Raw genomic sequence first — 12,355 nt, forward strand, 5'->3', positions numbered from 1 at the left:
CATCCGAAGCATGCCACCCATCTACCCACCAGCTACACCCTTCCCCGCCCCACAGTAGCCTTTAAGCACACACAGGAGAACAGTCAACCTCCGTGGATGTTCACCAACCTACCGGACTCATCAGGTTGCTCTGCCGCAAGCACAGACGGCAGGGTCTCGTCTTCGGCTGTCTCGTCTGGAGCGCCTTCGTCAGCGACGAGTGTCTCAGCACGGGTGCCGTCCCGTTCTGCTTTGGGCTCGGGCACCCCTTCCTGTAAAAACAAAGCAAAGGAACCCCACAACCCACCTTGAGAAACCATCCGACTCCTGCACTTGGCCATTCAGTCTGTCAGTTCGGTGAGGCAGCAACCAGTCACTGCCTGTGTCAAACCACAGGCATCACCCTGGCCAACAGCTGGGAAGACACACGAAAGACACATTCTGCTCCGTGTTGTTACCAGACGCAGGGACACGGGAACACCCATCAGCACGGCAAAGGGCCATTCAGCAGCCTATCGACAGCCGACGCGAACGGACAGGCAGGGCACAAAGGACAGAAGAGTCTGGGGCAGGGCTCGGCTCGGGGAACGCTGGGAAGACCGCACCGTGTCTTCAAAGGCAGGCCGAGCGCAGAGGGGGCAGGCTGAGGGACTCGAGGAGGGGCAGCTTGAGCCAAAGGACGAGGTGGGAAACGGCACGGGAAGTCACACGGAACACCGGGAACACACTTGGGTGGGAACGGAATGGGAAGACCCCACTGGCAAGACTCAGTAAACTGAGGCACCAGCCACTCATCGAAACCGAGGAGGGCCAAAACGACAAGGCGAAGCGGGAGACCTCTGAAACCTGACCGAACTGGCACGGGGAGCTATCTATATGCAGTGACTTGGACTAACCTACCAGGGAAATGCAGTGCAAGCAAAGAATGGAGACACAGACACCGCTCTCAGTAGGGGAGCGTGGAGAACTAACACAAGTGTACTGTGCCCTGGCGAGACCGAAAGCACAGAGTGACTTAGTGAGCTTGGATTACAAAAGGGGAGTCAAGAACCGCGACGGGAAAACGCAAACGTTGGGACGCAGGGGCGATGCATCCATCCGCTCATGTGCACTAGGGACCCTCGACGGCTAGGTGCTACAAGACGACGTAAGTCAGGAAAACGAGATGGTACCTCCTCGCCAGGGGTGCGTGCGTCCTCCTCCGGTCCCGAGGGGAAAGGTGACTCTTCACCTAGAGGGTGCAGTCACACAGATTATTCAGAGACATCACTGACCACTTTGACCTGCACACACACACACACACACACACACACAAACACTAGAAGCCTAACTCCACTCAAGAAGCTTTCCGTAAACTAACGTGGCCCAAGAGCATTTCAGAGGACTGAGGCAGTTTCTTGAGGGAAGGCCTGCTTGTGTTCGGGTATGTGTGGAGACAGTGGGCAGAAGGAAAACAAAACGGGAGTACTGCATGGGGTATGTGGACCTACAGCCTTGAGGTATCTTAGATCGCCATTTGGCTTCTTCCTTTGAAAGGAGGTCCTGGCCATGGGACCCAGGAACTCCTGCATCCGAAGCATGCCACCCATCTACCCACCAGCTACACCCTTCCCCGCCCCACAGTAGCCTTTAAGCACACACAGGAGAACAGTCAACCTCCGTGGATGTTCACCAACCTACCGGACTCATCAGGTTGCTCTGCCGCAAGCACAGACGGCAGGGTCTCGTCTTCGGCTGTCTCGTCTGGAGCGCCTTCGTCAGCGACGAGTGTCTCAGCACGGGCGCCGTCCCGTTCTGCTTTGGGCTCGGGCACCCCTTCCTGTAAAAACAAAGCAAAGGAACCCCACAACCCACCTTGAGAAACCATCCGACTCCTGCACTTGGCCATTCAGTCTGTCAGTTCGGTGAGGCAGCAACCAGTCAGTGCCTGTGTCAAACCACAGGCATCACCCTGGCCAACAGCTGGGAAGACACACGAAAGACACATTCTGCTCCGTGTTGTTACCAGACGCAGGGACACGGGAACACCCATCAGCACGGCAAAGGGCCATTCAGCAGCCTATCGACAGCCGACGCGAACGGACAGGCAGGGCACAAAGGACAGAAGAGTCTGGGGCAGGGCTCGGCTCGGGGAACGCTGGGAAGACCGCACCGTGTCTTCAAAGGCAGGCCGAGCGCAGAGGGGGCAGGCTGAGGGACTCGAGGAGGGGCAGCTTGAGCCAAAGGACGAGGTGGGAAACGGCACGGGAAGTCACACGGAACACCGGGAACACACTTGGGTGGGAACGGAATGGGAAGACCCCACTGGCAAGACTCAGTAAACTGAGGCACCAGCCACTCATCGAAACCGAGGAGGGCCAAAACGACAAGGCGAAGCGGGAGACCTCTGAAACCTGACCGAACTGGCACGGGGAGCTATCTATATGCAGTGACTTGGACTAACCTACCAGGGAAAAGCAGTGCAAGCAAAGAATGGAGACACAGACACCGCTCTCTGTAGGGGAGTGTGGAGAACTAACACAAGTGTACTGTGCCCTGGCGAGACCGAAAGCACAGAGTGACTTAGTGAGCTTGGATTACAAAAGGGGAGTCAAGAACCGCGACGGGAAAACGCAAACGTTGGGACGCAGGGGCGATGCATCCATCCGCTCATGTGCACTAGGGACCCTCGACGGCTAGGTGCTACAAGACGACGTAAGTCAAGAAAACGAGATGGTACCTCCTCGCCAGGGGTGCGTGCGTCCTCCTCCGGTCCCGAGGGGAAAGGTGACTCTTCACCTAGAGGGTGCAGTCACACAGATTATTCAGAGACATCACTGACCACTTTGACCTGCACACACACACACACACACACACACACACACTTGAAGCCTAACTCCACCCAAGAAGCTTTCCGTAAACTAACGTGGCCCAAGAGCATTTCAGAGGACTGAGGCAGTTTCTTGAGGGAAGGCCTGCTTGTGTTGGGGGTATGTGTGGAGACAGTGGGCAGAAGGAAAACAAAACGGGAGTACTGCATGGGGTATGTGGACCTACAGCCTTGAGGTATCTTAGATCGCCATTTGGCTTCTTCCTTTGAAAGGAGGTCCTGGCCATGGGACCCAGGAACTCCTGCATCCGAAGCATGCCACCCATCTACCCACCAGCTACACCCTTCCCCGCCCCACAGTAGCCTTTAAGCACACACAGGAGAACAGTCAACCTCCGTGGATGTTCACCAACCTACCGGACTCATCAGGTTGCTCTGCCGCAAGCACAGACGGCAGGGTCTCGTCTTCGGCTGTCTCGTCTGGAGCGCCTTCGTCAGCGACGAGTGTCTCAGCACGGGTGCCGTCCCGTTCTGCTTTGGGCTCGGGCACCCCTTCCTGTAAAAACAAAGCAAAGGAACCCCACAACCCACCTTGAGAAACCATCCGACTCCTGCACTTGGCCATTCAGTCTGTCAGTTCGGTGAGGCAGCAACCAGTCACTGCCTGTGTCAAACCACAGGCATCACCCTGGCCAACAGCTGGGAAGACACACGAAAGACACATTCTGCTCCGTGTTGTTACCAGACGCAGGGACACGGGAACACCCATCAGCACGGCAAAGGGCCATTCAGCAGCCTATCGACAGCCGACGCGAACGGACAGGCAGGGCACAAAGGACAGAAGAGTCTGGGGCAGGGCTCGGCTCGGGGAACGCTGGGAAGACCGCACCGTGTCTTCAAAGGCAGGCCGAGCGCAGAGGGGGCAGGCTGAGGGACTCGAGGAGGGGCAGCTTGAGCCAAAGGACGAGGTGGGAAACGGCACGGGAAGTCACACGGAACACCGGGAACACACTTGGGTGGGAACGGAATGGGAAGACCCCACTGGCAAGACTCAGTAAACTGAGGCACCAGCCACTCATCGAAACCGAGGAGGGCCAAAACGACAAGGCGAAGCGGGAGACCTCTGAAACCTGACCGAACTGGCACGGGGAGCTATCTATATGCAGTGACTTGGACTAACCTACCAGGGAAAAGCAGTGCAAGCAAAGAATGGAGACACAGACACCGCTCTCAGTAGGGGAGCGTGGAGAACTAACACAAGTGTACTGTGCCCTGGCGAGACCGAAAGCACAGAGTGACTTAGTGAGCTTGGATTACAAAAGGGGAGTCAAGAACCGCGACGGGAAAACGCAAACGTTGGGACGCAGGGGCGATGCATCCATCCGCTCATGTGCACTAGGGACCCTGGACGGCTAGGTGCTACAAGACGACGTAAGTCAGGAAAACGGGATGGTACCTCCTCGCCAGGGGTGCGTGCGTCCTCCTCCGGTCCCGAGGGGAAAGGTGACTCTTCACCTAGAGGGTGCAGTCACACAGGTTATTCAGAGACATCACTGACCACTTTGACCTGCACACACACACACACACACACACACACACACACACACACACACAAACACTTGAAGCCTAACTCCACCCAAGAAGCTTTCCGTAAACTAACGTGGCCCAAGAGCATTTCAGAGGACTGAGGCAGTTTCTTGAGGGAAGGCCTGCTTGTGTTGGGGGTATGTGTGGAGACAGTGGGCAGAAGGAAAACAAAACGGGAGTACTGCATGGGGTATGTGGACCTACAGCCTTGAGGTATCTTAGATCGCCATTTGGCTTCTTCCTTTGAAAGGAGGTCCTGGCCATGGGACCCAGGAACTCCTGCATCCGAAGCATGCCACCCATCTACCCACCAGCTACACCCTTCCCCGCCCCACAGTAGCCTTTAAGCACACACAGGAGAACAGTCAACCTCCGTGGATGTTCACCAACCTACCGGACTCATCAGGTTGCTCTGCCGCAAGCACAGACGGCAGGGTCTCGTCTTCGGCTGTCTCGTCTGGAGCGCCTTCGTCAGCGACGAGTGTCTCAGCACGGGTGCCGTCCCGTTCTGCTTTGGGCTCGGGCACCCCTTCCTGTAAAAACAAAGCAAAGGAACCCCACAACCCACCTTGAGAAACCATCCGACTCCTGCACTTGGCCATTCAGTCTGTCAGTTCGGTGAGGCAGCAACCAGTCACTGCCTGTGTCAAACCACAGGCATCACCCTGGCCAACAGCTGGGAAGACACACGAAAGACACATTCTGCTCCGTGTTGTTACCAGACGCAGGGACACGGGAACACCCATCAGCACGGCAAAGGGCCATTCAGCAGCCTATCGACAGCCGACGCGAACGGACAGGCAGGGCACAAAGGACAGAAGAGTCTGGGGCAGGGCTCGGCTCGGGGAACGCTGGGAAGACCGCACCGTGTCTTCAAAGGCAGGCCGAGCGCAGAGGGGGCAGGCTGAGGGACTCGAGGAGGGGCAGCTTGAGCCAAAGGACGAGGTGGGAAACGGCACGGGAAGTCACACGGAACACCGGGAACACACTTGGGTGGGAACGGAATGGGAAGACCCCACTGGCAAGACTCAGTAAACTGAGGCACCAGCCACTCATCGAAACCGAGGAGGGCCAAAACGACAAGGCGAAGCGGGAGACCTCTGAAACCTGACCGAACTGGCACGGGGAGCTATCTATATGCAGTGACTTGGACTAACCTACCAGGGAAATGCAGTGCAAGCAAAGAATGGAGACACAGACACCGCTCTCAGTAGGGGAGCGTGGAGAACTAACACAAGTGTACTGTGCCCTGGCGAGACCGAAAGCACAGAGTGACTTAGTGAGCTTGGATTACAAAAGGGGAGTCAAGAACCGCGACGGGAAAACGCAAACGTTGGGACGCAGGGGCGATGCATCCATCCGCTCATGTGCACTAGGGACCCTCGACGGCTAGGTGCTACAAGACGACGTAAGTCAGGAAAACGAGATGGTACCTCCTCGCCAGGGGTGCGTGCGTCCTCCTCCGGTCCCGAGGGGAAAGGTGACTCTTCACCTAGAGGGTGCAGTCACACAGATTATTCAGAGACATCACTGACCACTTTGACCTGCACACACACACACACACACACACACACAAACACTAGAAGCCTAACTCCACTCAAGAAGCTTTCCGTAAACTAACGTGGCCCAAGAGCATTTCAGAGGACTGAGGCAGTTTCTTGAGGGAAGGCCTGCTTGTGTTCGGGTATGTGTGGAGACAGTGGGCAGAAGGAAAACAAAACGGGAGTACTGCATGGGGTATGTGGACCTACAGCCTTGAGGTATCTTAGATCGCCATTTGGCTTCTTCCTTTGAAAGGAGGTCCTGGCCATGGGACCCAGGAACTCCTGCATCCGAAGCATGCCACCCATCTACCCACCAGCTACACCCTTCCCCGCCCCACAGTAGCCTTTAAGCACACACAGGAGAACAGTCAACCTCCGTGGATGTTCACCAACCTACCGGACTCATCAGGTTGCTCTGCCGCAAGCACAGACGGCAGGGTCTCGTCTTCGGCTGTCTCGTCTGGAGCGCCTTCGTCAGCGACGAGTGTCTCAGCACGGGCGCCGTCCCGTTCTGCTTTGGGCTCGGGCACCCCTTCCTGTAAAAACAAAGCAAAGGAACCCCACAACCCACCTTGAGAAACCATCCGACTCCTGCACTTGGCCATTCAGTCTGTCAGTTCGGTGAGGCAGCAACCAGTCAGTGCCTGTGTCAAACCACAGGCATCACCCTGGCCAACAGCTGGGAAGACACACGAAAGACACATTCTGCTCCGTGTTGTTACCAGACGCAGGGACACGGGAACACCCATCAGCACGGCAAAGGGCCATTCAGCAGCCTATCGACAGCCGACGCGAACGGACAGGCAGGGCACAAAGGACAGAAGAGTCTGGGGCAGGGCTCGGCTCGGGGAACGCTGGGAAGACCGCACCGTGTCTTCAAAGGCAGGCCGAGCGCAGAGGGGGCAGGCTGAGGGACTCGAGGAGGGGCAGCTTGAGCCAAAGGACGAGGTGGGAAACGGCACGGGAAGTCACACGGAACACCGGGAACACACTTGGGTGGGAACGGAATGGGAAGACCCCACTGGCAAGACTCAGTAAACTGAGGCACCAGCCACTCATCGAAACCGAGGAGGGCCAAAACGACAAGGCGAAGCGGGAGACCTCTGAAACCTGACCGAACTGGCACGGGGAGCTATCTATATGCAGTGACTTGGACTAACCTACCAGGGAAAAGCAGTGCAAGCAAAGAATGGAGACACAGACACCGCTCTCTGTAGGGGAGTGTGGAGAACTAACACAAGTGTACTGTGCCCTGGCGAGACCGAAAGCACAGAGTGACTTAGTGAGCTTGGATTACAAAAGGGGAGTCAAGAACCGCGACGGGAAAACGCAAACGTTGGGACGCAGGGGCGATGCATCCATCCGCTCATGTGCACTAGGGACCCTCGACGGCTAGGTGCTACAAGACGACGTAAGTCAAGAAAACGAGATGGTACCTCCTCGCCAGGGGTGCGTGCGTCCTCCTCCGGTCCCGAGGGGAAAGGTGACTCTTCACCTAGAGGGTGCAGTCACACAGATTATTCAGAGACATCACTGACCACTTTGACCTGCACACACACACACACACACACACACACACACTTGAAGCCTAACTCCACCCAAGAAGCTTTCCGTAAACTAACGTGGCCCAAGAGCATTTCAGAGGACTGAGGCAGTTTCTTGAGGGAAGGCCTGCTTGTGTTGGGGGTATGTGTGGAGACAGTGGGCAGAAGGAAAACAAAACGGGAGTACTGCATGGGGTATGTGGACCTACAGCCTTGAGGTATCTTAGATCGCCATTTGGCTTCTTCCTTTGAAAGGAGGTCCTGGCCATGGGACCCAGGAACTCCTGCATCCGAAGCATGCCACCCATCTACCCACCAGCTACACCCTTCCCCGCCCCACAGTAGCCTTTAAGCACACACAGGAGAACAGTCAACCTCCGTGGATGTTCACCAACCTACCGGACTCATCAGGTTGCTCTGCCGCAAGCACAGACGGCAGGGTCTCGTCTTCGGCTGTCTCGTCTGGAGCGCCTTCGTCAGCGACGAGTGTCTCAGCACGGGTGCCGTCCCGTTCTGCTTTGGGCTCGGGCACCCCTTCCTGTAAAAACAAAGCAAAGGAACCCCACAACCCACCTTGAGAAACCATCCGACTCCTGCACTTGGCCATTCAGTCTGTCAGTTCGGTGAGGCAGCAACCAGTCACTGCCTGTGTCAAACCACAGGCATCACCCTGGCCAACAGCTGGGAAGACACACGAAAGACACATTCTGCTCCGTGTTGTTACCAGACGCAGGGACACGGGAACACCCATCAGCACGGCAAAGGGCCATTCAGCAGCCTATCGACAGCCGACGCGAACGGACAGGCAGGGCACAAAGGACAGAAGAGTCTGGGGCAGGGCTCGGCTCGGGGAACGCTGGGAAGACCGCACCGTGTCTTCAAAGGCAGGCCGAGCGCAGAGGGGGCAGGCTGAGGGACTCGAGGAGGGGCAGCTTGAGCCAAAGGACGAGGTGGGAAACGGCACGGGAAGTCACACGGAACACCGGGAACACACTTGGGTGGGAACGGAATGGGAAGACCCCACTGGCAAGACTCAGTAAACTGAGGCACCAGCCACTCATCGAAACCGAGGAGGGCCAAAACGACAAGGCGAAGCGGGAGACCTCTGAAACCTGACCGAACTGGCACGGGGAGCTATCTATATGCAGTGACTTGGACTAACCTACCAGGGAAAAGCAGTGCAAGCAAAGAATGGAGACACAGACACCGCTCTCAGTAGGGGAGCGTGGAGAACTAACACAAGTGTACTGTGCCCTGGCGAGACCGAAAGCACAGAGTGACTTAGTGAGCTTGGATTACAAAAGGGGAGTCAAGAACCGCGACGGGAAAACGCAAACGTTGGGACGCAGGGGCGATGCATCCATCCGCTCATGTGCACTAGGGACCCTGGACGGCTAGGTGCTACAAGACGACGTAAGTCAGGAAAACGGGATGGTACCTCCTCGCCAGGGGTGCGTGCGTCCTCCTCCGGTCCCGAGGGGAAAGGTGACTCTTCACCTAGAGGGTGCAGTCACACAGGTTATTCAGAGACATCACTGACCACTTTGACCTGCACACACACACACACACACACACACACACACACACACACACACACACACAAACACTTGAAGCCTAACTCCACCCAAGAAGCTTTCCGTAAACTAACGTGGCCCAAGAGCATTTCAGAGGACTGAGGCAGTTTCTTGAGGGAAGGCCTGCTTGTGTTGGGGGTATGTGTGGAGACAGTGGGCAGAAGGAAAACAAAACGGGAGTACTGCATGGGGTATGTGGACCTACAGCCTTGAGGTATCTTAGATCGCCATTTGGCTTCTTCCTTTGAAAGGAGGTCCTGGCCATGGGACCCAGGAACTCCTGCATCCGAAGCATGCCACCCATCTACCCACCAGCTACACCCTTCCCCGCCCCACAGTAGCCTTTAAGCACACACAGGAGAACAGTCAACCTCCGTGGATGTTCACCAACCTACCGGACTCATCAGGTTGCTCTGCCGCAAGCACAGACGGCAGGGTCTCGTCTTCGGCTGTCTCGTCTGGAGCGCCTTCGTCAGCGACGAGTGTCTCAGCACGGGTGCCGTCCCGTTCTGCTTTGGGCTCGGGCACCCCTTCCTGTAAAAACAAAGCAAAGGAACCCCACAACCCACCTTGAGAAACCATCCGACTCCTGCACTTGGCCATTCAGTCTGTCAGTTCGGTGAGGCAGCAACCAGTCACTGCCTGTGTCAAACCACAGGCATCACCCTGGCCAACAGCTGGGAAGACACACGAAAGACACATTCTGCTCCGTGTTGTTACCAGACGCAGGGACACGGGAACACCCATCAGCACGGCAAAGGGCCATTCAGCAGCCTATCGACAGCCGACGCGAACGGACAGGCAGGGCACAAAGGACAGAAGAGTCTGGGGCAGGGCTCGGCTCGGGGAACGCTGGGAAGACCGCACCGTGTCTTCAAAGGCAGGCCGAGCGCAGAGGGGGCAGGCTGAGGGACTCGAGGAGGGGCAGCTTGAGCCAAAGGACGAGGTGGGAAACGGCACGGGAAGTCACACGGAACACCGGGAACACACTTGGGTGGGAACGGAATGGGAAGACCCCACTGGCAAGACTCAGTAAACTGAGGCACCAGCCACTCATCGAAACCGAGGAGGGCCAAAACGACAAGGCGAAGCGGGAGACCTCTGAAACCTGACCGAACTGGCACGGGGAGCTATCTATATGCAGTGACTTGGACTAACCTACCAGGGAAAAGCAGTGCAAGCAAAGAATGGAGACACAGACACCGCTCTCAGTAGGGGAGCGTGGAGAACTAACACAAGTGTACTGTGCCCTGGCGAGACCGAAAGCACAGAGTGACTTAGTGAGCTTGGATTACAAAAGGGGAGTCAAGAACCGCGACGGGAAAACGCAAACGTTGGGACGCAGGGGCGATGCATCCATCCGCTCATGTGCACTAGGGACCCTCGACGGCTAGGTGCTACAAGACGACGTAAGTCAGGAAAACGAGATGGTACCTCCTCGCCAGGGGTGCGTGCGTCCTCCTCCGGTCCCGAGGGGAAAGGTGACTCTTCACCTAGAGGGTGCAGTCACACAGGTTATTCAGAGACATCACTGACCACTTTGACCTGCACACACACACACACACACACACACACACACACACACACACACACACAAACACTTGAAGCCTAACTCCACCCAAGAAGCTTTCCGTAAACTAACGTGGCCCAAGAGCATTTCAGAGGACTGAGGCAGTTTCTTGAGGGAAGGCCTGCTTGTGTTGGGGGTATGTGTGGAGACAGTGGGCAGAAGGAAAACAAAACGGGAGTACTGCATGGGGTATGTGGACCTACAGCCTTGAGGTATCTTAGATCGCCATTTGGCTTCTTCCTTTGAAAGGAGGTCCTGGCCATGGGACCCAGGAACTCCTGCATCCGAAGCATGCCACCCATCTACCCACCAGCTACACCCTTCCCCGCCCCACAGTAGCCTTTAAGCACACACAGGAGAACAGTCAACCTCCGTGGATGTTCACCAACCTACCGGACTCATCAGGTTGCTCTGCCGCAAGCACAGACGGCAGGGTCTCGTCTTCGGCTGTCTCGTCTGGAGCGCCTTCGTCAGCGACGAGTGTCTCAGCACGGGTGCCGTCCCGTTCTGCTTTGGGCTCGGGCACCCCTTCCTGTAAAAACAAAGCAAAGGAACCCCACAACCCACCTTGAGAAACCATCCGACTCCTGCACTTGGCCATTCAGTCTGTCAGTTCGGTGAGGCAGCAACCAGTCACTGCCTGTGTCAAACCACAGGCATCACCCTGGCCAACAGCTGGGAAGACACACGAAAGACACATTCTGCTCCGTGTTGTTACCAGACGCAGGGACACGGGAACACCCATCAGCACGGCAAAGGGCCATTCAGCAGCCTATCGACAGCCGACGCGAACGGACAGGCAGGGCACAAAGGACAGAAGAGTCTGGGGCAGGGCTCGGCTCGGGGAACGCTGGGAAGACCGCACCGTGTCTTCAAAGGCAGGCCGAGCGCAGAGGGGGCAGGCTGAGGGACTCGAGGAGGGGCAGCTTGAGCCAAAGGACGAGGTGGGAAACGGCACGGGAAGTCACACGGAACACCGGGAACACACTTGGGTGGGAACGGAATGGGAAGACCCCACTGGCAAGACTCAGTAAACTGAGGCACCAGCCACTCATCGAAACCGAGGAGGGCCAAAACGACAAGGCGAAGCGGGAGACCTCTGAAACCTGACCGAACTGGCACGGGGAGCTATCTATATGCAGTGACTTGGACTAACCTACCAGGGAAAAGCAGTGCAAGCAAAGAATGGAGACACAGACACCGCTCTCAGTAGGGGAGCGTGGAGAACTAACACAAGTGTACTGTGCCCTGGCGAGACCGAAAGCACAGAGTGACTTAGTGAGCTTGGATTACAAAAGGGGAGTCAAGAACCGCGACGGGAAAACGCAAACGTTGGGACGCAGGGGAGATGCATCCATCCGCTCATGTGCACTAGGGACCCTCGACGGCTAGGTGCTACAAGACGACGTAAGTCAGGAAAACGAGATGGTACCTCCTCGCCAGGGGTGCGTGCGTCCTCCTCCGGTCCCGAGGGGAAAGGTGACTCTTCACCTAGAGGGTGCAGTCACACAGGTTATTCAGAGACATCACTGACCACTTTGACCTGCACACACACACACACACACACACACACACACACACACACACACACACACACACACACAACACTTGAAGCCTAACTCCACCCAAGAAGCTTTCCGTAAACTAACGTGGCCCAAGAGCATTTCAGAGGACTGAGGCAGTTTCTTGAGGGAAGGCCTGCTTGTGTTGGGGGTATGTGTGGAGACAGTGGGCAGAAGGAAAACAAA

General features: G+C 56.7%; 1 protein-coding gene across 1 annotated transcript in view; it reads right to left on the reverse strand.

The window, feature by feature from the left end:
- The window catches only part of LOC140697662 (uncharacterized), a 98,585-nt gene that overhangs the window by 29,464 nt on the left and 56,766 nt on the right, over window positions 1-12,355 (reverse strand). Inside the window, exons 62-77 of the mRNA XM_072965609.1 lie at window positions 12,040-12,098; window positions 11,001-11,139; window positions 10,472-10,530; window positions 9,433-9,571; window positions 8,902-8,960; window positions 7,863-8,001; window positions 7,356-7,414; window positions 6,317-6,455; window positions 5,809-5,867; window positions 4,770-4,908; window positions 4,245-4,303; window positions 3,206-3,344; window positions 2,699-2,757; window positions 1,660-1,798; window positions 1,152-1,210; window positions 113-251 (exon numbers count right to left, since the gene is read on the reverse strand). Coding sequence (XP_072821710.1) covers window positions 113-251; window positions 1,152-1,210; window positions 1,660-1,798; window positions 2,699-2,757; window positions 3,206-3,344; window positions 4,245-4,303; window positions 4,770-4,908; window positions 5,809-5,867; window positions 6,317-6,455; window positions 7,356-7,414; window positions 7,863-8,001; window positions 8,902-8,960; window positions 9,433-9,571; window positions 10,472-10,530; window positions 11,001-11,139; window positions 12,040-12,098 — 1,584 coding nt within the window. The remainder of the gene's footprint in view (window positions 1-112; window positions 252-1,151; window positions 1,211-1,659; window positions 1,799-2,698; window positions 2,758-3,205; window positions 3,345-4,244; window positions 4,304-4,769; window positions 4,909-5,808; window positions 5,868-6,316; window positions 6,456-7,355; window positions 7,415-7,862; window positions 8,002-8,901; window positions 8,961-9,432; window positions 9,572-10,471; window positions 10,531-11,000; window positions 11,140-12,039; window positions 12,099-12,355) is intronic.

Source organism: Vicugna pacos, chromosome 8 (assembly GCF_048564905.1).
Source record: "Vicugna pacos chromosome 8, VicPac4, whole genome shotgun sequence".
Lineage (NCBI taxonomy): Eukaryota > Metazoa > Chordata > Mammalia > Artiodactyla > Camelidae > Vicugna > Vicugna pacos.